At 40.9% G+C, this 25,784-nt stretch overlaps 1 protein-coding gene across 1 annotated transcript in view; it reads right to left on the bottom strand.

Moving 5' to 3' along the window:
* The window catches only part of robo1 (roundabout, axon guidance receptor, homolog 1 (Drosophila)), a 172,610-nt gene that overhangs the window by 125,872 nt on the left and 20,954 nt on the right, over window positions 1–25,784 (bottom strand). The window contains exon 2 of the mRNA XM_053647347.1: window positions 19,605–19,931. Coding sequence (XP_053503322.1) covers window positions 19,605–19,931 — 327 coding nt within the window. The remainder of the gene's footprint in view (window positions 1–19,604; window positions 19,932–25,784) is intronic.

Here is a 25,784-nt window from a genome sequence, read left to right as displayed (position 1 = left end):
CCTCGAGACAAATTTGTGGCTCAAAAACAAGCGGGTCTTTGTGTTTTCTTTTTACAAATCCTACAAATACTGCGTCCTGGATAGAGCATGCCTGCTGCGAGGTTTTCACCGCCAACAGCTCGTGGATCTGGTCTCGGCTGGAGTCGGAATGTTGGTCATCGTCATCCGTGTTTGTGTGGCGGTTCCCAAGCAATCCAAGAAAACTATGAACGGCTGAGTTCCAACGTTTTTGTTCATTCGTTTTTTTTCTTTGTTAAATCCCTGAAAAATAAACGCGACCAAATAACAGCCGGTCCACGAAAGCCAGGTCTACACCCATCGTTAACGGAATTCCTGGGTTGCGAGATGAGATCGGCGGTCTTAGAAAGCGTTCTCATGTCATCGTTATTTATTGCCGACGCGACCGAAGATGGCTGACGACCAAGTTCTTACGGTGAGAGAAGCTCTTCTACGACATTGAGGACGCTAAGGACGGCGAAGGACGACGCCAAACTCACGGGGGCAGCTACAAATACGGTATCGGTGATGGAGAAAACGAAAACATGCTAACGGACAGAAACAATTCTCCTTATTAAGTCAAGCTCACTTGTTTTCCACACAAGCTGATTTGATGACGTGGGCACACACGTTCTCACCCGGTCTGACACAGAATTTGGTTGATTTTCTTAAGATCTCGTTCAACGTGTCGAGTAATAATTTTTCAAACTCCCGCCCCCCCCCCCCCCCGACTGGAATCACACGGCATGAATCCCACATGCCACTCAGAGACAGAAACGTTCTGCTAAATCCACTATTCCACAACGTTCCCATGGCTGACGTGCCGATCTGCTCCGTTTCCAGCGACGGGCGCGTCCGTTTGACATCTGCTGCTCTCAGCGTTGAGGAGAGACGGCCAGAGGAATGATGATCTGCGAAACAGGCGGACAGCTGAAATAACCCACGTCTCGGGAAAAGAAAAAAAATGTCTTCGGAGAACAAAGTTGGCTTTAAGTGCTTGCTCCCGGAGGACGGGACGGAAAACGAAACTTTGCGAGATGAAAGCTCGGGATGTTTCGCAACGGTGTCATCACCGTGATGAAACGAGCGTGGAGGAATTACACACAGCACAAACAGTCCATACATGAAGCGCCGACACTGGCTCTTTTGTATGCGTCGCCATGTTTGCGCTGGAGAGAAGCGCGTATCTAGCCGGATTATATCCGCCTCACCGGAACCAATCCAATTATTCCTAATCTTGTTATTACAACAAACGATTACGCTATCATTTTGTCGGCGTGCTTCGTTTTTAATCACGGTTAAACAGCGAATAACGGGCGGATTGTTTAGTTGGGAAGTTATGAAGAAGTCCAGTTATTCGGTTATTAAGGACCGATGATTCATTTTTGTCTTTCGTCAGGGTCTCGTCACATTATCCAAGTTATTTTATGAAATCCTCTGTGGTATTCAATTAATTATCAAGTAAAAACTTTGGGTTTTCATGATAGGATTTTCATGTCTCCCGTATTACCCGAATTTCAACCCGCCCCCATTCTAGATGCTGATTTATTACAGTGTATTAATGAGGAGTGAAAGCTGATAGAAATATAAACTACGATTCAGCGTTTAGTCCACATTCTTACTTAATAAATTACCCTCTGATTAGCTTTATAAACTCCCCGGAGCTATTCCTACTCCTGATGTTCCTAACTACCTAACTTTCCTGCTAGCTTCACTGTATCTTAAGGAATAAAACACTCCGTCCCATGCCGTCTTAGGAAAACGATCCACTTCAGAGTGTTAAACGTGACTCCGCTTCATCTCTTCATTCATTCATTTCCTACAGCAGCACATCCCAAACTGTACGATTAGCTTTAAACTGCAACGATTCGCCAACGATTACGATTTTCAGTTATTACAGAACAACATATCTTTTTTTTTTTTTTACCCATTTATAGTTATGTTGTTGCGAAACATCTGCAAATAAGTTACTTCCTTATCTTACTTACGTTGCAGCATCTAGACTTGCCAGACTCTCTTTATTTTCTCTCTCTTTAAGTCGATAAGCGGCTAATCGGACGTCCCGATCATGTGATGTACAGCTTTACCTCTGATTGGTACAAAGCGCCGACACTGGAGACTCCTTCCATACATGTCATAAACATCTAACAGGACGTTTTTACTGTGCAGACACTTTTAAACTCACAAATACCATATGAATAATCGGTTGCTATAGAAACGAGAACGTTTTAGACGGACCACGCTGTGAGGTTTTTTTTTTAGCCGCAGAAAATTCAATCGACACCTTCCGACCAATCAGAATCCGGAATCCGACAGTGTTGTGGTGTGAGAAGCTTTTAAACCGCTTCAGCACAGTCTGTGAACGTATCAGTGTTCGGTCACAAGGGAAGAATAACACGGGTTTGTCAATAATTAACGAGACTGTGATGCTCTGTAACCGTGTTCCTTCCTATAAATCTATAAATACTCCTGAAATATTGAGCATACAGGAGGAACTACACGCTTCAAACACAGCGATAGTGAGATCCTGTGATCTTTGTTTCTGAAAACAGGACAAACGCTGCGATGTTATATTGCGTCTGTGTGGAGACGCGACTAATCCAGTAATTTTTTTTTTTTTTTAATAAATTTTTTTTTTTAAAAATACAACAATCTCTCCCAATAAACAATTAGAATTTACCAGATTCATCATGTCAGGGAAAATGAACTGTGTCAGATACTCGTCTTTGAGCTGCAAATGAAATGCATAGATTCTCCTGAATTACCTCCTGAGCATGTAGAAATCGAAACGTGAAACGCGCCGAGCGTGAAACCCACGCGAGTTCCAATTTTCTTCCGACTAACGGTTAATCGTACAGTTTTCTACACAATTCATTAGCCCAGTTATGGTGGACTGAACTCATTTCTCTCAAGCAATCAAGCCGCTGATTTATGCATGAAGTCAGCACGTGCTGGATCAAAAAAAAAAAAAAAAAAAAACGCTCTTAAAAGTTATCACGGAGCGAATTGGACGAGTAAGAACTCCGAGTAATAGGCGGCGCTCAGGCTCGGGCGTCTGCCTGGGCGATAAGATGGCGCTCAGCCGAGCGGAGCTAAGCTTAATAGGGGTTTCGAGTGTTGTAAATGAGAGATTAGCCGTGCGAGAGCGACGTGAGAGAGTATAATCAAATCACTGTGTACACGCAGTAAATGGCCACTTTTGGAAATGTAGGTGTTGGGACCATAATAACGAGAAGAAGAAGAAAAAAAAAAAAACGATGGCCAATTGCGTACAGTCCATGCAGGCAGAAAAACAGCATGAGCTCAGACTCGCAAGATCTGCGAAAGAATAACAAGAAGGTGTCGAATAATTTGCTATAAAAGCAGCTCCAAATCACAGGTTTCTATTAATGCACTTGTTTCAATATGTTATCGTTTCTATAGCAACTATACCAATGTGTAGTAGTCCATACTCTGAATTTATTTTTATTTTATTTTTTTCATTTTGTAAGGAGACGTTCATGTAACGCTGATGGAAGGAGTCTCCAGTGTCAGGACTAACCCAAGTGAAAACAGGAACTGCTCCATAACGTTAACCGTAACTATAAATGGATAAAAAGTCTGATGTGCCATTCTTTAAGAAATAGAAAAAAGTACAATAGTACTTGTGGGCAAACTGCTGCAGAATAAGAGGAATAAAACACCTTGGGCCGTATCAAATGGATGAAAGCTGAAATTGACTTGGCTGTGAGGTAAGACAGTGGTGTGTAAGTCTACAGCTGCAGTGTTTAACTCGACTGTAAAGTGTAGAGGAAGTCGTCGACTTGGAATCTGAGGCACAAAGCAGAGGCCGGCTCGTGTTTGCCAAAAGCAAATAATCGCGTACGCCTGGTTCGCGCCATCGTGCCCTCGACAAAGAAAGCTCCCGTGAATTCAGAGGCCATGTTTACACAATGGTAAACTCCTCCAAATACAAACAGAGGGGTTTCTATCGTCATTTCTAATCTCTACGACGCTTCATTTTTCCGATAACCTTGCAGAATTTCCACGGAAACACGGACTGAAGGGAATCGGCACCGGTTCGCTTACAGTACGCCCGCACACCTGATCTCGCCTCTGGAGTGAAAACTCTGTTACATAATGTGAGCCAGATAGCATTAAAATGCCCTTCGTATCCAGATCCACATCAGCACATAGCCTAAGGTTCCTTCCCGTACTCCACCCTGAGAGGATCCGGTGTCAGACATCAAAAAAAAAAAAAAAAAAAGTGAGGGTCAGGGCGGGTATTCGCTGGGACGGCGCCAAAAACCTAGCCAGAGGTCTGAAACTCGCACACGGCAGCGGGATGAGACGCAGGAGACACTGAAGACGGGTCTGCTCGGACATGTTTCAGCTGGCAGGGACACAAAGACACGCCAACGTCAACACACACACACACACAGAGTCAGTTGGCAGCTGTCGCTAGCTCTTTAAGCAGGCAGGAAAGCACCTGTCCTCTTATCGTGTCCATGCCAGAACACACTGCTCTCCTGCTTTACTACCTTTCACTCGGTTTCCTTCATCTTCATTTATTTAGCTTTCTTTCTTTTACAGCCAGCGAGATCTTCTATCCTGTTTCCTGAGTGATGGATCTGTATCCATAAATCCTGTGCCAAACCATCTGTCCATGAAACATCACACATTTAAAAAATAATAATCTCATTCAGACCTTTGAGTACGGAGGAGAGATGCGATATTCACAAAATAACCGTGATTTTTACACTAGCTTATTAATAAATATCTGCTTTTTTTCATTGTTACCTGTAAATATATATATATATATATATATATATATATATATATATATATATATATATATATATATATATATATATAAAAAAGTCAAAAATTCTTTCCAAACACATTTAAAATGTTATTACTGTTAGTGTTCTGTGAGAACTAGTGATCCTCTTTTCCTGAGGAGAAAAACAAATAAACATTTAAAATAAAAAGGTTGGGAAATGTTTGATAGACCTTCACGACTAAAAGTAGAACACTCCTGAACCATGGGGGTTTTTATTGATTGATTTTAGTCTACAAAAACGTAAATATTACGAACATTTCAATATTATTTAGAGAATAAAATCCAACTTAATTTGTGTGAAATTAAATGACAACTAACCACATCATGAAAAATCAGGTTAAGGTGTTACTATTAAGTTATTATTAACATGTATGAATATAATTGCTACTTAATAATAATAATAATAATAATAATAATAATAATAACATTGATAAAATTATTTTGTAATTAACTCGTGTATTATTTAATTGATAACTACTTAATAATGCATTATCAAGTATTATTATTGTTATCATTATTATTATTATTATTATTATTAATATTATTAATATTACAGATATAATAATTTGTGTACGATTTAGTTGATAACTATTTAACAATGCATTATTATTAATTATTTTTGTTATAATTATTATTATTTTTATTACGTATATACTTATTATAATTAATTTGTGTATGATTTAATTGATAACTATTTTATAATGCATTATTATTATTATTATTATTATTATTGTTGCTGTTGTTGTACTGTGAAAAACATAGGTGTTATAGAGGAAAAAATTTAAATAATAATAAAAACATAAAGGAGGGGAAAAAAATCAAATCCTGCTGAATTTTTTAGCCACCATTTTGTCCCCCTTTACAGCCGCCCTCTGACTTTTTTTTTTCTTCCAAAAGCACAGAGTGAGCCATCTTTCCCGGTCCGAGTTTTTCTTTCTGTGATCGTCGCGGCCAAAATGCTTGATTGTTGCTGCGGCTTGTTTTATTTTTTTTTTGCAAATTTGCGATGCAATTTGCAGAGTTTTTTGTGCTTTTGTTGTGGAAAACTACACAAAATAGCTCTTTCACCGTGATGTTCGCTGGTAAATGAGACCTTTTAGCTGTACTCGTGTTCAAGGCCCATGGATCGAAGAGCACTTCGGCTGAACGCGCGTTGTGGTGATGTCACACAACGCATATCTCTAATCTGTGGGAAATCTGCGGCAATTTTGAAAAACTGCAAGCTCCCCCGAATATTGCTAATATGTATTAGCAATCCATCAAGAACTAAGGCTAATCTTTCACTACACTTCATGCGGCCCGGGTAATTTCATCCTCAAAACGAAGTAAAAGAAATACACGATAGCTTTTTGTAATTTTATATTATATAAAATTTATTTATTTTTTTGAATGGTTTTGAACCATCTTGTTTGCATTTTTTTTTCAGGAAAAATGAACAATGAACGAAAGCAAGCGAACACAGACCTCCGTCTCCAGTTCTGACCTGCTAAGAGGAGACAGTGCATTGTTCATCGGGGTGAGGGAAAGGTCTCGACGCTCGCCGTGTCTCCTGGATGAGGAACGACCCATCATGTGTCAAAAGAAGAGGTCAAGGTCTGTCTGCTCCCTCTCTATATCCTCCTCCATTATTCCTTCTGCCATCTCGCGCTGTTTACCTCAGTGTCAACCGGCCATTAAAGTGCAGACAGGATGAGATTAGCCAGAGCAGAACGAGGGCCTCAGAGAGCGCTTCACAAACGGTCCGAGAAGATCCGGGGCATCACCCGAGAGCGAACGACACCGCCGTCCATCACCACGTGGCATCGACAAACTCTACCTCCTGGAGCTCTCCATCCCGGAACGAGGTGTGATATTTACTCACGGCTCTTACCTTCCTCTGTGTGCTGGAGAAGGTGACCTGGACACTGGGGTTTAAACGGACACGCTAAACGTGGCGTGAAGAATAAAAACAAGATGCGCACTTTCCAGGTGTGATAGCTAGGGCAAGCTAACAGAGCACAGCTCCTCTGAGAAAACAAACACACACACACACACACACACATCCTGCCGAGTGTAATAACTGTAGAGTAGATGTGCAGGCCAGCTACATGCTGGGAAGGGGACTGTGCAGCGCGAGTTCACCCTCATTTCAGCAGATGGAGGTTATGACGTGCGGACAAAATTAGCTCTGGAACTATGCATGAACTAGATCAAAGTGTGAGAGGACCAGGCGCTACGAAAACACGTTTCCCCAGACACGTCTGTCATGCCACATCTTCTCAAAACGTAAAAGTGCAACCTAATTGTTTTGACCTTTATTATGAGCACTAGTTGTTGGATTTGTAAGCGACACGCATGCTAGGCACGTAGCAGCTTGAAGAAAATCCCCGTCGCTCGTTTTAAAACTCACTTCCTGGAGGATCTACATAGTTAAAGGGAAAATCCTCCAAGAGCTATTTGGATATAAGTCTGCATAATCTGATCTTCAACGACGTCCGGTGTTTATTTTTGTTGGTCTTTTGTCACTGTGGTTAACAGTTAGAGCTGCATTACCCACAATGCTGTTTGACTACCTTACTGGTAGTGGTGCAGGGGGATTTAAGCTAGCCCTGGCTTTATCGCTACCTAAAGAGGGCGATGCAGCGGCGCTTTAGTCCTTCAGCACTCTAATAGATCACCAACTACCCAAGCACCGTACAGCTGCATCGCATTCTGGGACTTCCAAGTCCGGCGTCTGAAGCAGCAAGGGATTTAGGGATCTAAATCTGCTTAGTGACGACGTGTTTGCTTAAAAGCGCTGTACAAACAAAATCAAATTGGATCGGATCTGTGTCATTTTCCTCGCTAAGGGTACGATTGACGGATTACGTTAACCTGATTTGATAATCTTCATCCATTCGTGTACATAAAGTTCTCATTGTCTCCTTAATAAATCCGCTCGGACAGCCGAGGATGACCTCCAGTCGTCACGTGGCTCCGCTACACCGACGTGGTCATGCGTTTGCGTGACGGTGATGAAGTTTAACGCGAGTTATGATTGAATGCCCTCTGTGCGTCGAGCGCAGATTAACTTCTCCTTCCTCTCCTCTCCGTCTGCGTCCATCCGCGGCGGACCGTCGCGTCTCTGTCAGACAATCGATAAGCTATTATGGCTCCTGAACAGCGGGTGAAATTAAGTTATTGCGGCACCTGCCGAGTCGGCGGTCTTCTAATCCCATTGGAAAAGGGCCTAATGAGAACGGGAGCGTTTCAGTAACACACACACACACACACACACATGCGGTGAACCTTACAGCTGCACAAAGTAAGGACAGCTGTGTTTCCACTGCACTGCACTGCACATACATGGAGGAAAGCCTCATGGTCACATGACCTGCTTTAACACTGGAAGGTAAGAATACAGGGCAGGAGATGTGTTGAGATGTGATGATGTGATTATTCATTTGTAGAGTATCTTTTATATTGTCATTGATTTACTTCACTGTACATCAATTTAGCTTTGATTTAGCTGTGATTCTGAATTTATGCATCATATCTAGAATATTTTGAGATACTGGAGTTTTGATTTGCGTAAGCCGTAAGCATTGAGATTAAAACAAACAGAGGGTTGAAATATTTCACTTTATGTGTAATGAATCTAGAAAATATGAAAGTTAGACTTTTTGATTTCAATTACGGGGAAAAAAAAAGGAACTTTTCCACGATATTCTAATTTTCTAAGATGCACCTGTAAGTGTTAAGTAAGGAAATGTGGAAGAGGGCAACGTGGCGAAAACAGCATGAGGTGAAAACATTTTTACACCGCGTGATACAATACACTTTTCTGACAGACAGACAGATAGACAATCAGACAGACGTATAGAAATAGACAGAGAGAGACAGACAGACAGACAGATACATAGATAGATAGAGAGAGAGATAGATAGAGAGAGAGAGAGAGATGGACTGACAGACAAATAGATAGACAGACAGACGGGGGGTGGAGTGATGGGCAGACAGACATAAAGACAGACAAAGATAGATGGATAGATAGATAGACAGACATAGAGAGAGAGAGGTGGACAGACAGAGAAAGTGAGAGAGATGGACAGACAGACAGACAGACAGACAGACAGAGAGAGAGAGAGAGAGAGAGAGAGAGAGATGGACTGACAGACAAATAGATAGACAGACAGACGGACAGACGGGGGGTGGAGTGATGGGCAGACAGACAGATATAGATGGATAGATAGATAGACAGACATAGAGAGAGAGAGGTGGACAGACAGAGAAAGAGAGAGAGATGGACAGACAGACAGAGAGAGAGAGAGAGAGAGAGAGAGAGAGAGAGAGATGGACTGACAGACAGACAGACAGACAGACAGAGAGAGAGAGAGAGAGAGAGAGAGAGATGGACTGACAGACAAATAGATAGACAGACAGACGGACAGACGGGGGGTGGAGTGATGGGCAGACAGACAGAAAGACAGACAGATATAGATGGATAGATAGATAGACAGACATAGAGAGAGAGAGATGGACTGACAGAGAAATATAGATAGATAGAGACCGACAGAGAGAGAGAGAGAGAGCGAGAGAGAGATGGACAGAGACAGACAGATAGATAGATAGATAGATAGATAGATAGATAGACAGATAGATAGATAGATGTACTTTAATGAATTTGATTTAGTAGTTAACTATCTTAGTCTTCAAAAAGGTTACATTATTAACTGAGATCTACCGCAGACACTGTGATACGTTTGGAAATATTTAGGACAACAACAGATGGCATGATTCTTAGTCACACCAAAACAACCAGAAACCAGAGAACCTTCTCTCTCGGATCACGTCTTTCCTCGTCGTCGCTTCTTTTCTCCCCAGAATGTTTCTCTCACTCAGCCTCTCTCCTGTTTCTTCTTACAGTCTTTGTCGAGTGTTTGGCTGCAAGAGAACGCTACAGTTCCTCTGCCACGCCCTTTTCAAAGGGAAAGACGAGACAAAAGTAGGTCCCCACTGTGTGTGTGTGTGTGTGTGTGTGTCCTGTTAAATCATCTGAGGAAGTATTTTGTTCATAAGATTTATGATCACGCTAATGGCAAAATCAGAACGTTTGGCTTGTCTAAACATATCGGCACCGCTTCCTCTCCAAAACTTTATAGAAGGAGAAGAAAGAAGGAAAGAAAGAAAGAAAGAGAAAAAAAACGCTCACAGCAACTGCATAATTAACCCATCTAACCTGTACTTCCATAACTTAAGTAGCCCATTTCAGCTTTACGCAACATGTAATACACTAACAATGTTTCACACCGTACGCCACGGAATAATATCTTAACAATATCTTCAATCACCAATCCTTAATTTGTGCGACTTGCTGCAAATTTCAGCAACTTTGAGACCAAGTTAGGAAAAAATCTATACATATATGTTTTACGGAGAGTCGAGGCAGCGAGCTACCTAAAACATAATGCATCATTTTCAGGCAATCTAATATGAATTAATGTGGCATTTATATTGAATAAATGTAGACTTTTCTGGAAATAAGCTAAGAATGTCTCTTGTTTGTTTGTTTGTTTGTTTCGTTATCCGATGAGGCAACAAACCCACATTTTCAGGGTTTCACATGCTGCTACAAATGTGCTCCAGGAAATTTAAAAACCTGTTTTGGTCTACTTTTTGATGACGAAAAAAATTTTTTTTTTAAAAATAGTGCTGTGGAAAGAAGTAATGAAAGTTCACCTCATACTGTGCCTTTTTCTCCACAAAAACAGCCCCAAACCTCTTACCTTCTTCCCCATCCACATACCTTAATCCTCACCAGCCCTTATCAGGATGGCTGAAAGGCTTCAAGCAACAGCTTACGCTTGCACTATTAACCACTTCAGTCTAGCAGAGCAGAACTGCATCATACACTGATATTTAAAAAATAGCCTCATGGGTCTCCTGAGACCCTGGAACCAAAAGTAGGGAGATTAGAGGCAGCGGGCGGCCTAATAGCTTGGCTCTTCAGTCAAGGGGGACGCTTCCTATCTGAGCCCTCCAGCTGAGAGAGACTTTACAATCAGTGTTTATCAGAAATGGAGGCCGGTCGAGAGGAAATCGCTGTAACTCACTGTAGCCCACTGCGACGGGGCGACGACGATGACGACGCAATAGTACGGGCTATTCGATGTTTAGCAGGAGGTGTTTGATACGAGCACACAAGTGTCTGCAAGATAGGATGAGGTGGAATCCAGCTGGGTCAGTCACTTCTGCTGAATGCTTTTCTTTTTTTTGATCTGCAAATTTGGGTCAGACTGGACAGCAAACAATGTAGACTGCGCCACATGGGCTAAACTCTGCAAGTCCAAGTGAGCGCTCCGTGCCTAAGGATACAGCAAATTTCCTGGGATCAAAGCATGAAAGCGGCCGCAGTTACACTGGGCAGGCAGGTCTCGTCTATATCCTTTACCCCAATGAAATCTAAAATCTCTTCTGCCTAACACGGGCTAACATGAGATCCGCCTCGGTCTTATCTTCAAACAACGCCATTCTCTTCCCTAAACAGGTCTTTCATGGCTGCTACCCCTTTGTAGTCTGCTGCTTTACGAGTGAGGATTGACTCTAGCCCCACCCATGGGCATAACATAAATGGCTTGTCTGGCTTGTGAAGAAGGTCGAAAGTGGTAAACGAATTTCTGATCTTACCAGGTAAAAAAAAAATTCACGGGGGTAGAACGTGAAGTCAAGAATAAACCAAATCTTCTCTCTCGCCATGTACCTATGCTTAAAGCTAATTCGTCAGAGCTGTTAACGAGCATTTATATACGAATAAATATACAAATATTAGCCTAAAACTAACTATCTTAAGGAATATCACCATCACATCTGGTACAGTTTGCAAAACTTGGCAACAGAAGCTTGCAGAAAGATACCTCGGGTGCTTTTAGGATGTCAGGTACTGTCTTTTTTTAAAAAATGGGGGGGTGGGGTTTATTCAGAGGCCCTTTCTTTGAATGGTTGCTATTTAAAAACTTTGTTTGCTACTTAGAACTTTTTTTCTGAAAGGGAAATGGTCTGTTGTAGTATTCGACATAGAAGTGTCAAGGGTTTTACCCATAGATACAAACCAGACAATCCCCTTAGGATGATTTATTGGCTGACCCTAGTGCCTCCATCGTTCAAGCTTCTTCACTGAGATCATAAACTGTCCATTATGTTAGCAGTCCATTACCAGTGCAGCACAGTTACTTTTGGTTGTTGCTTTTATCCAAAACAACCAGCAAGTGAGGCTAAGCCCAGAACACAGCGGTCGAGGGTTAAAGGTCATGCCATACTGTACAATGTCTCCTGAAATTTGAATATACTACCTTTCCAACACTAGCACTGAAGCTTAACTGCTGAGCCACCCTGTTTCAGACAGAAGAAAAGAATTTCACCAAGTACAGTGAAATTCTTTTCTTTGCATAAACCAGCTTGTCAGCCATGATACTTGCTGATAATTGCTGAGATCCATCAGTGCAGCTTGACCAGGGCACCCTGTTCAAGACCAACACGAGTCCCAAACCGTGGAGTCTCCCCAGACACACACCAGCCAACAGAACATGCCCCCCTGCCTGACTATCCAGTGCTATCACCCTCAAAGATGTCATCCATCCACCCAGTGCTCTGTCCCTCATGACTGCTATGAACCCTTTACCCTTCCTCAAATCCTTCTTTCTCTGCCAGCCCGTGACTTGAGCAGCAGGAGATCTTTCTCCACCATGATAGCATAACAAAGCAGTGAAAGTCAGAGTGCTTGGATGTCCTGCTGTCCTCCTTTCCATGTGAGCATACGGAGTTGTCTCTCTCAAGCCTGACCTTCTTCTCTCTTTTCTAATGCATCCACAGCAGGGCAGAATGGGAGGAGAGATTGAGGGCAGCTGGCACCATCCCAATCCCCCATCATGATCCAGAGACTACACATGTCCGTGACCTCTGGTGTAACTGGGCACACATTGCTGATACTGATCTTAAAGATCATTTTCATGAGCAATTAGCTCCTCGAATGTTTATTGTGTTTTTTTTACATGGCGATGCTGATGCTGGGAACCGGGCCAGCGGAGTTACGAGTGCTCATAAATGAAAGACACCAGGTGTTATATATTTTGGTACTGCCTTAGCGTGCTGAACCCAATGTAACACACTGATGTCAGCATGTGGCTTCAGGGAATCTTTCTGCCTTGTAACTGGGTCAAGCAGATTTCAGGTCCATTAAGAACGTGAAATAGAAGCAGCGATGACAAGTTTGACAAGAGCAAATAAGCTGCACTCTTCCCTCTGGCTTTTTTTTTCTTCTGGTTTTTATCTTCCATTTCAAGAGGTCTGTCAGTAATTCCCGCCACTGTAATTAAACATCATGAAATGGGTTTTTTTTTTTTTCCTGTCTTGATTTCGGGCCATCTTCAGCTGACTTTCATGGCTCTAAATTAGACACACACCCAGGAACTCACCAAACAATTAAAAAGAGCCAGATGCCGATAATACGGGGACTCTCGACTGAGGAACAGATGTCTTCTCATTTCTAATTTTGAACTTGGTAGTGCTTCATTTGTTTGACCAGATTTTTTTTGGGAACAGAAATGTCCTCGTGGATCCCACTGCAAGAAAGTTTCCCATGTAAGGTTCGGAATATTCCTTGCCAACGCTTCTCTCCCTGTAATCAATCATCACCACTCACCGAACCATTAGAATGAAACTAATTAAACTAGGTCTTAACGGATCAGAGGTATGATAGAGGGATGAGAATTGATCCCTTGAGAAAGAAAGGTCTCTCTCTTCTTTGTTGAAGATTTCTAGAAAGCACAAACACAAACCAATTCTGCTACAAGAGACTTTTCTGGGTTAAGGAAAACGTCAGGGAACTACAATGCCTTGGAAGTGCCATTACATTCGATCTACACCTAACACAATCACAGGGTTTGCTGAGATTTACTTTTCAGACACTTTAATTTGTTTATCACCTGTATCTATCTCTAATGACTCCAAGTCTGCTGGTGAGTCCGATGGTGGCCAATAGATCTTTCATTTCCAGACATTTCTCCTGTTCTTTTTCTTTGCTGAACTTAGGATTTTCTTTCTGATGTTGCTTCACCAGGCTAAAGCCATCTGAAAAGATGTCATCATGGTAAAGCATCACCCTAACGATAATTTAATCCTTGTAGACTGACATGGTAATCTACCTGAGATTTCCACTTCACACTTCCTGTATAATTACGGTTAAATTCCAGCGAAACGTGCATGTAAGACGGGTATTATGAAGCAACGCTTTAGCACGAACGTCCGATTTCCCTTTATCCTTCCAGCATGTCCGTCTGCCATGGCACCATCCTCTACAATCAGCCAAGATAGATGAATTTGACTTTCGGCACCAACGCGGCAAGATGACCAAGTCGGCAAACCACTGAAACAAGAGCACAATGTCACAACGTGGTATTTTCTGTCAACTAAAAGTACCCACATGTTTTGAATCTGATGCTTGGCAACAATGTTTGCTCATAGTCCATTTAGCACAACACACAAATAACCGCACTGCAGAAGCCCATTACATAAACATGGAGAAGAAAGACGTCCACGGTCAGCAGCTAGGGCTATCAGCATCTCCATTCCCTCCCCTCTTAACCTCCCAGCTGAGGAACTGAAGGAACATGTTATTATTAGCCCCTTTGATATGCAACGGCTTCCAAGAGAGTTACCGTATTTAAATGACTAGCCTGATTTAGTGCGCCCAAAAGCACAATGTTGACTTTCCAGAGAGGAAGGGAGGCAAGGGGAGGAAAACAGGACGCCACGATGAGAGAGCGAGATGATGGAATGACTACAGGTTTTAATTTATTCCTCTGTCGAAACTTTTCTGCAGGTTCTCTGGAAATCCCATTTTATACGAGTCAGATTTTTTCTTTCTTTGATCACCATTTTCGCAGCTGTTTGGAGATAGGGGCACTCGACAGGCGCATCTGTCATTCTCAAAAAACAGCCTGACACTACACATTACGTCATGCAGCCTGCAGCCACGGGGCTCGACGGTGAGCACTTACGCATAAGAGCATGCTTGCACTCCTCTCTTAACCCTTCTACTCTTACACGCCCTGCTCTCTAATCTTTTGTTCCCTCTGAAGGCTATTATTCGCCAACAGTGCATGACACACAACAGACGCCAAGTATCAAATAGAAAAGAAAGACGTAAACAGAGGGTAAAACATAAAAATGCTGCCCTAGGATGTACAATAGTCAGGAAAAGACCCAGAACGGTTCCCAGGGCGTCCAGTTGAAACTAGACCTCTGCATCAGGACTGGGATCTCGACGCCAAATAAAAAATAAATAAATCAGGATGTTTTTACTTGTATGCAGGCAGATATGTAGCTCATGGGACAAAGAAAGACCACATTTCATTCATTCATCCTTAGTAACTGCCTGGTCATGGTCACGGAAATAAGGCTACTAGTTTGTTTATATTTTGGGAAGCAGAACCAACTAAGTTTGTTAGAAAATATCATGGGCAGGTATTAAAAAAATATAACCGAGGTTGTAGGAGCTGTAGTCGCTGAGGTTGAGGAACTGTCAGAGCTGGAATTCACAGCTTGGTTTTCCCAGATTTCCAGGGACACAGTGGTAGGTTTTCCAGTTTAGGCCACACCCATCCATCCATCCTTCCATTTTCTGTACCACTTATCCTACACAGGGTCGCAGGGAGCCTAGAGCCTATCCCAGGGGACTCGGTGCACAAGACAGGTGACACCCTGGACGAGGTGCCAACCCACCGCAGAGCACAATCTCACACACACACACACACACACACACACACACACACACTACAGGCAATTTAGGGATGCCAATCAGCCTACAATGCATGTCTTTGGACTGGGGAGGAAACCGGAGTAACTGGTCCATATCTGTACCGCAAACACAAACACTACGGACAATTTAGAGATGTCAGTCAGCCTACAACGCGAAGAACATACAAACCCATGGGAATCGACCCCCTAACCCTAGATGTGCGAGCCAAACATGCTAACTATTAAGCCACCATGACGCCTTGCCACACCAACTTGAGGTTTAAATCCAAATACACATAGTGGTATCGTGATACGTCTCAAGGCTGTGCCTAATGCTGAAAGTGAACATGAATGAACCTGGGCTAAGTGTGACTGCTTACCAAAGCAGATCATGTTAAACGATTAGCTGTACAGTCAAACTCGAACATATTGGGCGATCATAGAATCTCTTAAAATAGCACAAGAAGACAAGAAAACTGTTTAGATTTTGAATAGTTACATGGTTTAAAGTTGAACAAATAGGCTTTATGGGATTTCATATTTTTTAGTTTTGGCATAAGAAGGGCAAAGTTGCTGAAGTTAAGAATTTTATTAGCAAGCATTGCACTTCTGGGCAATGAATTACAGCGTTTTTTTATTTTAAAACCAAACACTGATATGACACAAACAAAGGTCACGGAAATGTCTTGAGAAAAATGCGTTGCTCCTTTAGCCTACAATTAAAGCATTGTAAAAATCACAGAGCTCTGGAGTATGCTACATTCCTAGCGAGGGTTTCCAACACTATGTTGCTCGGGCAACATAATTACACACAGGGTGGCTGGGGTAACGGGGTGGAGGGGAAAGAGGGGTCGGAAACACACTGCGATGGTTTCTGAGCTTTGACACCATGCTATTATGGTACTGTTTGAATTTCATACAAAATAAGCGTCCCAGCGGCCCGCGGTGTCGTGATCCCTGTCCTCTGGCCAAACCGTCTTGCCATTCGGGCTCTTGTTGTTTATATATATATTTGAAATCCAGCCACTGCAATGAAGAGTGGATATCATCTGCTTTTCAGCATTGCTGTTTTTAGCTCCTGGACTTGCCAGTACTCCTACTGTGTGCTACCAGGGAGAAAATATAATCTGGAAAATATGGCATGTTACGATTGGAACCGACCGCACGAATGTCTGTGATCCCTCCGGATGCTCATTATATACTCTGCAAATATCTCTGGCATTTCGGGATGAAATCGTAAGTCTGTATTTTCTGTGCTAAATCTCCACAACAGGATTAGGTTTTTACGGGTGTGTTTTTTTGCTTTCTTTCTTTTTCCGTGAGGTCTCCTTAGCACCTGTTGAATACTTCCTGAAGGTTCTAATACATTTACGTTTACATTTATGGCATGTGGCAGACGCCCTTATCCAGAGCGGCTTACATTAATCTCATTTATACATCTGAGCGGTTGAGGGTTAAGGGCCTTGCTCAAGGAGCCAAAAGTGGGAGCTTGGTTAATGCTGGGGTTTAAAGGCATGACCTTCCAAGCAGTAGTCCAACATCTTATCCAATGAGCTGCCACTGCTGCTAATATTCTTTGTTAACTGAGAGAAATTCGGGTTTACTGTTACCACCTTGAAGTTGTTGTTTTGTTTTTTTTTTATAACTATAACAGCACATCCTGAAGTGTTTTATTCCTCTTATACCACAGCATAATTGTTTGCCAACAACTTTTAAAAAAAAAAATACATTTATTAAAGAATGACATGATACTTTTTAACCGTTTATAGTTACATTTAATGGTGTGGAACGTCTGTGAAACAAGTTAGTTCCTGTTATCATTTAAAGCAGCTATAAACAGTCATTCTCTCTTATTTAACTCGCGCTTGAAGATAACAAGTCAAGAAAGGCAGCTTTTTGTCCGAAACGGTAACGTTTCAGCTTTACCGCTGACTGTTACAAAGCGCTGACACTGGAGACTCCTTCCGAAAACGCTAAACGTCTCCTAACAGAAACGTATACCATATTTTCTTTTTACATGTTTTGATATGAAATCTACAATTTGATGCATCACTACTGTCGGAGCTGCTGTTCTAGAAAATTAAAAATCAACACCTTCTGACCAATCAGAATCGAGAATTCAGCAGCGCTGTGGTGTAACGCACCCGCTTTTGTGATATCATGGCAGGAACAAAGTAGCATACTGTGAAACCCGACCACATGACAGCTTATGAACCTGAATCCGGTATTATTTTGATTTGTATAAGTCAATGTGTTACATGTAATGCATGAGTTGCATTACAGGAAATTAAACAGTACTCCACTTAGCAGTTTTTAATAAGGTGTAAAAACCGAATATGATTCAGGAACTCAGAGAGCAGGTGATTAAAGAGCTGAAACCGTGCCCACCGAGGAGCAGATGCCAATGTCACACATTCCACTTGAAACTCAAAGCAGTCAAGCGTTCCTTCCAAACCATTGCCAGGTCGATTAGATTACAGCAAGAGCCTTGGTGACAGCTCCTGGGCATACTTGAAAAGTGGTTGCTATCCGAGATCCTCCCCATTCGCTCCTCTTGAGCTTGAAAAGATACGGTACACCGAGCAGTTCATGCAAGAAGCCAAATGCAAGTCCTTCATTAAAAATGGCAGCTCACATACACACACAATAAAAAAGATCTATAGTAGTAGACTTAACTCTGAAAAGAAGGAACTTCCTTACAGCAAGGCAACCTATAATCCAAAAAAACTTCAAGCTCCAAAAAAACAAAAAAAATAAAAAAACAAACCCACAGGCTTATTTTACTTTATTTGATTTTTTTTTAAACTCAAAATCCATCATTTGCGTGGTTTGGATAGAATTTGAGAGTTAAAGGGCGTTCTGTCGCTGGACGAAACAAGCGAGAACAAGTGGTCATGGAATGTGACGATTAGTCAATTAGTCCAATTAATTGGCAATTAGTTCAACTGAGTGCAAAAGTCTGCACACCCGGTGGTTTTGGGGGATGAGAAAACGAGGATTTTCCACAATTGATCAGATGAGAATTTAAGAAGTTAAAAAAGAAATGGACAAACTGGCAATATCTACAACACAGCCACAGCTCCAGACCGAATTGAATCGCACTTAGAAATGGAGATAAAATCTTTTTTTGATCAGATGAGAATTTAAGAAGTTAAAAAAGAAATGGACAAACTGGCAATATCTACAACACAGCCACAGCTCCAGCCCGAATTGAATCGCACTTAGAAATGGAGATAAAATCTTTTACAATGATTACAATTTCAGATTTGTTTTACTTTTTTATTCACATTTTAACATAAACAGACTATCTGACCATTTGCGTAACTGAATACAAATAATAAATTACATTTCGTCACCATCTATTTGCGCTAAGGGTATGCAAACTTTTTCATTCATGAAGAAAAGAAAGCACACCCAAACATCATGTTGAAAGAAAAAAAAAAAACGACCTGTCCTTATTTAAAACTCCCTCCGTAACTCTCAGACTTTACAGCATTTTCTCTTCAAGTCAGACATTCCGACGGCTTCGAATCCGCAGCTAGAAAAATGACCAAACTCTTCGCCAAGAGCTGAAACATTTCTCTCAAACAAACACCACCTGCTAAACACCAACTGTGTGAGAGGATTAGTATCTCTGATGACTCCTGACCACCTAGTGAAGTTTCTTTATGAACTACTCGAGCCGACTGTATCTGGTGTGCGCTATCCACCAGGATCAGCATGCAGAGCCACCGGCGCGAGCACTTCCTGCCCATCTCTAGATTATCCAACTCACTGAGCCCATTGAGCGTCCAGCCCCAGGAGGAAACTGGAAACCCTTTACCATTCGAGCTAAAGGAGCTATAACCTCTCCTGCATTCAGAGCGTGGGCACGAGGTCAGAGACGCAGCACTGAACGAAGACTGTGGCTTGGTTTCAATAGCGCCCCGGGGGAAAAGCTATCGCTCCCAGAGAGGCCTTGATAAGCAACGCCATTATTCCAACACCATGAAAAAGCTTTTTGAGCAGAAATGAAAAGGAACCAAGCACTTACTGGCTACTTCCAGCGACGCGTTGTGGCTAACGGCTTCTCCGAGATAGTTGCGAGCCACGCAGACGTACGAGCCTTCGTCCGGTTTGCTCCGACGGCCGTGAATTATTTTCAGGAAGAACAGAGAACCGGTGGGAAGGAGCATGCGATGGGAACGCGAGTCGTCCCGATCCGTCTCCACCCTTTCGCCATCTTTGTACCATTCCACCGTGGGCGTGGGCCGCCCCTCGGCCTTGCAGTTGAGGGTGGCAGGTTCGCCCTTGGACACGATCAGGTCAGAGGGATGCTCCACGATGCGGGGCGGGTAGTCTTCCTGCCGCAGACGAGATCCTGGAGAACACACAGAGGGGATGGGAATGAGGTTCAGTGCAATGATACTGGGATCTGAAGATCTGGAGTGAGATCTTAGCACAACATAAAAGAAAGCGATGGAGAAAGTGTGAAAAATATTCATGACTGGTTTCACAATGACTCTGGAGTTGAGTTTATATATTATTTATATATTACTGATTTATGACTACAAAATTAACCAAGTGACTTTTTTTTTCCCCCTCAAAAGTTTGACAAGCGTCATGCTTTGGATTCCCGTCGCTGTTATTCCAAGTCTTCTTAAATGTCACTTCTTAAATCTCGTGTTTAAATCTTGAGTACTGGTTGTGTTTTGGCACAATGTAACCATGAAGGGGGAAAAACGAAGAAGGAGGAAAAAAAAAACCTCTGGCAAGCACAAATATGCCTTGTATAAAAGAAAATGGTGGTACGAGACAGCCAGTTAAACTAACATTTGTAAACATCTTCCTCGGTGCACGCGGTCAGGCCACATTTACGACCGCCGTGTTTTTCTTTCAAGGGACTCATTTGTCCATCGGATGAAATTACGGGGTTGAAACCTGCACTGCTTCTTATAAGACTGTTGTCCTTATTCTACCTTCGGAATGAGACAGATTTTTTATCTTCGAAGCTCTAAAAATGCTGCCTGAAGCCACTGACTTGCAGATTTAGCCCCAGAGCCCTGGAGAAATGAATTTTTAAAGCGTCTGTAATAAAGTGTGCTTTACATGTATTAGTTATCTTGACATGGCTCGTCAGCGCAGTCACACCTTTAACATCTAGCTTTCCAAATTCCCCTAAGGATAACAGCTGGAAAGGAGTTTACATTTTTAATATTACACGTCACACAATTGGAGAAACCTAATCACGCTAATTGAGTGCTAAAGCTATTAGATCGATGCAAATTGATTTTCTTTGGCCTCGTATAAACGAACCGGTAGCTTATTTTATATTCCAATATCAACGCCGCGACTTTGCTGACAGCCCAAACAGGGTGCCAATACTTTGGTGAGAAACGAGATAAATGTTGAATGCAAGCAAAATCCAAAAAACTTTGCCCTACAAAAGACCGTAAGAAAGTTGAACGTGTGATCTCCGATGCCAGTTTACTAGACATATAGTGGACTATGACGGTTCTGTTGTATTATACTCTATGTAGTGAGCATATATAGTGAACAGGAAGCCATTTATTGTGGATTTTGGGGGTTAAAAAGTCCTGCATGAAGACATGTGCTCTAAAAGTGTAAAAAAAAAAGTGTACTAAAAGTGTCCAACTAAATGTATACTAAAAGTATAAAGTGTATACTAAAATATGTAATAAAAAGGTCCTAAACAAATGTAAAAAGCTCACTAAAAGTCTACAAAGTGTACTAAAATGTGAAATGTAAACTTGCAAAAAAGTATACTGAAAAGTATACTAAAAAGAGTAAAATTGTATTAAAAATGTTTAAAACGTAGCACAAAGTGCAAAACATGCTACAATGTGTAAACATGTACTAAAAAGTGCACCAAATGTGTAGTAAAACATGTCAAACATACTTAAATGTGTACTAAAAATGTAAAATGTGTTTGTAAAAATTTTACTGAAGTGTGTGATAAAAAGTGTAAAACATTTAAATGTGGACAAAAAAATGTGTCGTGTAGATAAAAGTGTAAAATTTTACTAAAAATGTTTACGACATCTAATAAAAATAAAATATACTATAAATGTGTAAACATGTACTAAAAAGTGTACCAAAAGCTTTAAAAAAAACATACTAAAATGTGTATTAAAACTATAAAATGTGCACTAAAAAGTGTAAAAATGTGATTGAAAGTGCAAAAATTTGACAGATGTGTAATAAAATCATATCACGTAATATTTTAGTACACATTTATGTAAAACATGCTTAAATGTGTACTCAAAAGTGTACTAAAGTTCACTAAATCTTTATAAATGTAAAATGTAAATTTTTACAGATTTTCAGTGTAAAATAATACATTTTTGTATTTTTTTTTTCCACCCCATCAGACTTATTTATAAATGTATAAATAAAGATTTATATCGATTTATAAACAAAGCATGGCAGTTTTGCTGGGTGTTTGTTAGCAGACCTTTACACTGTGATATATACGCTGGGATTTGTAGAAAAGTGATATACTTTTACGATAAGGTCCACGTCTACAGCCCACAAACCCACGGCTCTGTGAGGAAACTCATCCTCCAATTACAGTATCGTCGGTCCTCTTTGGAGTGCAGCAGAGCAACACTTTAAACACAGGGCTGTCATTTTAGACGTTTGACACGTCTGTGATCAAAGGCGAGAAACGTGAGGTGGCGGGAGGAGAGGAGAAGAGAGGAGAGGAGAGGAGAAGAGAGGCATCACAGCAGCCTGAGAGACTGCGGGAGAGTGAGACACTCATCACAGCTATACGTCTTTATATACACACATATAGCTGTGCACGTGTGTGTACCTGTAGGGTGTGTGTGTGTGTGTGCGCGCAAGTGCAATGGGAGTGTATAAGCAAATGAGTGTGGCAGAATGGGGAACTGTGCGCGTGTGCGTGTGTGTGAGAGAACCAATTAAAAGGGTCTGGGATTAAGTCGTGGTCCAGGTCACAAATCATTTGTCCAAAATCCCATGACCTGGAACTGATGTGTCTTTGCAGTGCTCATTGGCTTCTCTCTCTCTCTCACACACACACACACACACACACACACACACACACACACACCCTACAGGGGAGGCATTGTTCTTTTCTTTGCTGCTTCATGCAGTCCAGTCAGCAGAATATTGTGCAGCTATCTATCTATCTATCTATCTATCCATTCATCCATCCATCCATTCAGCTAACAAATAAATACATTTGTATAAACAAAGACAGAAAATGGATAGAATAGAATATCAAAGTAATTTCTTTTTAAAAAGGGTAAGGTGTAGCATTTTGGAAATAAATGTAATAAAATGAATGAATGAAAAATTTGTGAATTAATTCATTTCTTCATTCATTCATCGTTACTGTCAGCAAAGATATTGTTTTTTGAAAATAAATTATTTAATAAATCATGGGACAAGAGGGGGAAAATGTATGTATGTATGTATTTATTTATTTATTTATTTAATGGTATGTCAGCACACAAACAAAACAAAACTAAACAAATCAAACAAAGCAAGAAGTGTTGAGTTTTAATTATTTTTTTCATTCACTTCTTTACTGGATATTTTAAAAATAGATTATGTTTAATTAATCATGGAACTCAAGGGCAAACGGTATGTATTTGTCCGTTTGTTAACTGATTGATTTGTTTGTTTGTTTAATGAAACTGTTAGCACACACACACACACAAAAAAAAATTAACAAAAGAAGCCAAAAAGGGTCATTTGTTTATTTACCTACTTATTTATTCACATATTCATTTATTTACATATTTATTGATTTTTTTTTTTAATTTACCAACTTACTTAATTATTTATATATTTACCTACCCACATATTTATTTATTTATTTACATATGTATTTATCTGCTTATTTATTTGTTTATTTATTGGAATTTCTCTCTCTGTGTGTGTGTCAGTTCGCTTGCATGTTTTCTTGTTATTTTTTCCTCGAGTGCATACCTGTCTAATAAAAACCCAACATCGCGTCTGAAACCACGTGAGCATTTGATTATGAAGAACATCATCAGCTTGTGCTCGCTGTTCCAAACTCACGCACAATAATAACCCTGTAGGTTTGTTTTTTCAGATGGACTGAAGCCTGCGGTGTTAAATATCAGCGTCACCATTAACATTCCTTCATACGGAGCAGATCCTCAGCGTAAAAACAGATTCCGCCGTCGGTTTCTTTTAGCACGTGTCTGTTTTTGCAGTTGATCCGAGCGCCTGTCCTGCGGAGACGTCTAGACTTTCAAATACTTTTAAGGGGAGAAAAAAGAAAAAAAAAAAGTGAAATATTCACAAACGATGATACATAAAGAGGAACAGTGGGTAACGTTTAATTAAATGTGCTTTATAAAGTATTGCGTATGTGTGTGTGTGTGTGTGTACTTCAAATATGTCCTTGTGACAGTGACAATTTGTTTATTTTCCCAAAACAGCACATCCCCGAAGTGTTTTATTCTTCTTATACAACAGCGGTTTTGCCAATGCTTATGATTGTTATTAATGAAAGACTGACATGTCGAACTTTTTATCTGTTTATAGTTACATTTAATGTCAAGTCAGTTCCTGTTCTCACTTAGCAGCTGTAAAGCGATCGTTCCCTCGCGAGCCTTTTTGCATGGCTTGTCCCGTTATCGAAAAAAAGTATAAAGAATTTTACAAGGCACTTTACAAGGCACTGACACTGGAGACTCCTTCTGTAGAACTTCACCATGTCAAGGATTACACGTTTTTTATATATATATATATATATATATATATATATATATATAGATATATATATATATATATATATATATATATATATATATATATATATATATATATATATATATATACGTTTAGACCCTGTGAATGAGCTGTTGCTATAGAAACGATACCGTATTAGAAGGAGAGCATTAATATAAACCTGATTAATACATTCCGACCAATCAGATTCGAGAATGTGATATAATGGCGTCCATTTTTTTTTTTTTATTTAGCATCTATGTTTCCATCTCTCTTCCTTTTTGTCTGACCGCTGCATCTGTTCCTTCACTTCCTCTCTCAGTCTCATCTTTCACTAGAAGGGAAGCTAGGAAATTCTGCAGCTATGATCTGATCGATCGGTGCTTCTGGCAAGACTCGTGTTTCTCTCTCATACACACACACACACAAACACATGCACGTGCGCACACACACACTCACACATCCAGCATTCATGGATCAGTGCATTTCTTCACCTCCCAGTTCTCCTGCCGTTCGTTATACCGAGTCGATACTCCACCGTGAAGGTAATTAAAGAGCGAGATAATGAAAAAGTGTATGAAAGACAAACTAAAACCGAGTAACCAATAAAAAGCACATTTCACATAGAAGAACGGAGTAATATTTGCAGCTCCTGCTCTGTAATATGATTTATTCTCTCCCTCTCTCTCTCTCTCTCTCGTCAGAGCGCCGGGCATTCGCATACGGAGATTTGTTTTCTCTTTTCTCCTGCAGTCACGTGGGAACGTCTGAGCCTAGGGTCTACCAAAAAATATACGGATTCGGATTCAAGGACTTTTATTTTTTCCGTCTTCTCCTTCTCTCTTTTTCTTATATTAAAGAAACATTCTGTAAAGTCTTTCATCTTCATCTAAATCTTTGTACCTGTAGAGAAAAAAAAAAAAACACCAGAAAACTGACATTTTTCCCCTCTAATGGGGAAAAATCCCGATATTTTACTGCAAAATCACGTCTACGGGCAGCCTGGAATTCCGAGAACACGTTTTCCTAACTGATTTAAAGATCCATTTAGATGTCGTCGTACTTTTTATCCACGTATAGACACGTTTAATTTGCTCGAACGCTCGCTTGAAGTTAAGAAGAAGGAGAAGAACGCAGCTTGTCGTGTTACAGAGAAACCACAAGAAGCGTAAACTCGCCTGTCAGGAAGACGTCGAAAACCTAGTCACGTTTACATCTACTCTTTTATCCAAAGCGGCTTACAAATGAGGAAATGCAAGCAAAGTGATATATCAAGCGGAGAACAATACAAGTAGTGCTACTGTACAAGATTTATAATTGAGTTCTAGAGAAGAAAAGTGTGCAGCGTAGAGGTGTAAGAGCCAGAGTAAGTTTTTGGTTTTTTTAAATGATGAGTGGGCAGGTCAGGGGTTGGTTAGGTGTTCACGGAAGAGGTGGGTCTTTAGCTGTTTGTTGAAGACGGTGACAGATTCTGCGGTCCGGA

Source organism: Ictalurus furcatus, chromosome 17 (assembly GCF_023375685.1).
Source record: "Ictalurus furcatus strain D&B chromosome 17, Billie_1.0, whole genome shotgun sequence".
Lineage (NCBI taxonomy): Eukaryota > Metazoa > Chordata > Actinopteri > Siluriformes > Ictaluridae > Ictalurus > Ictalurus furcatus.
This window is presented reverse-complemented; position numbering and strand designations above follow the sequence as displayed.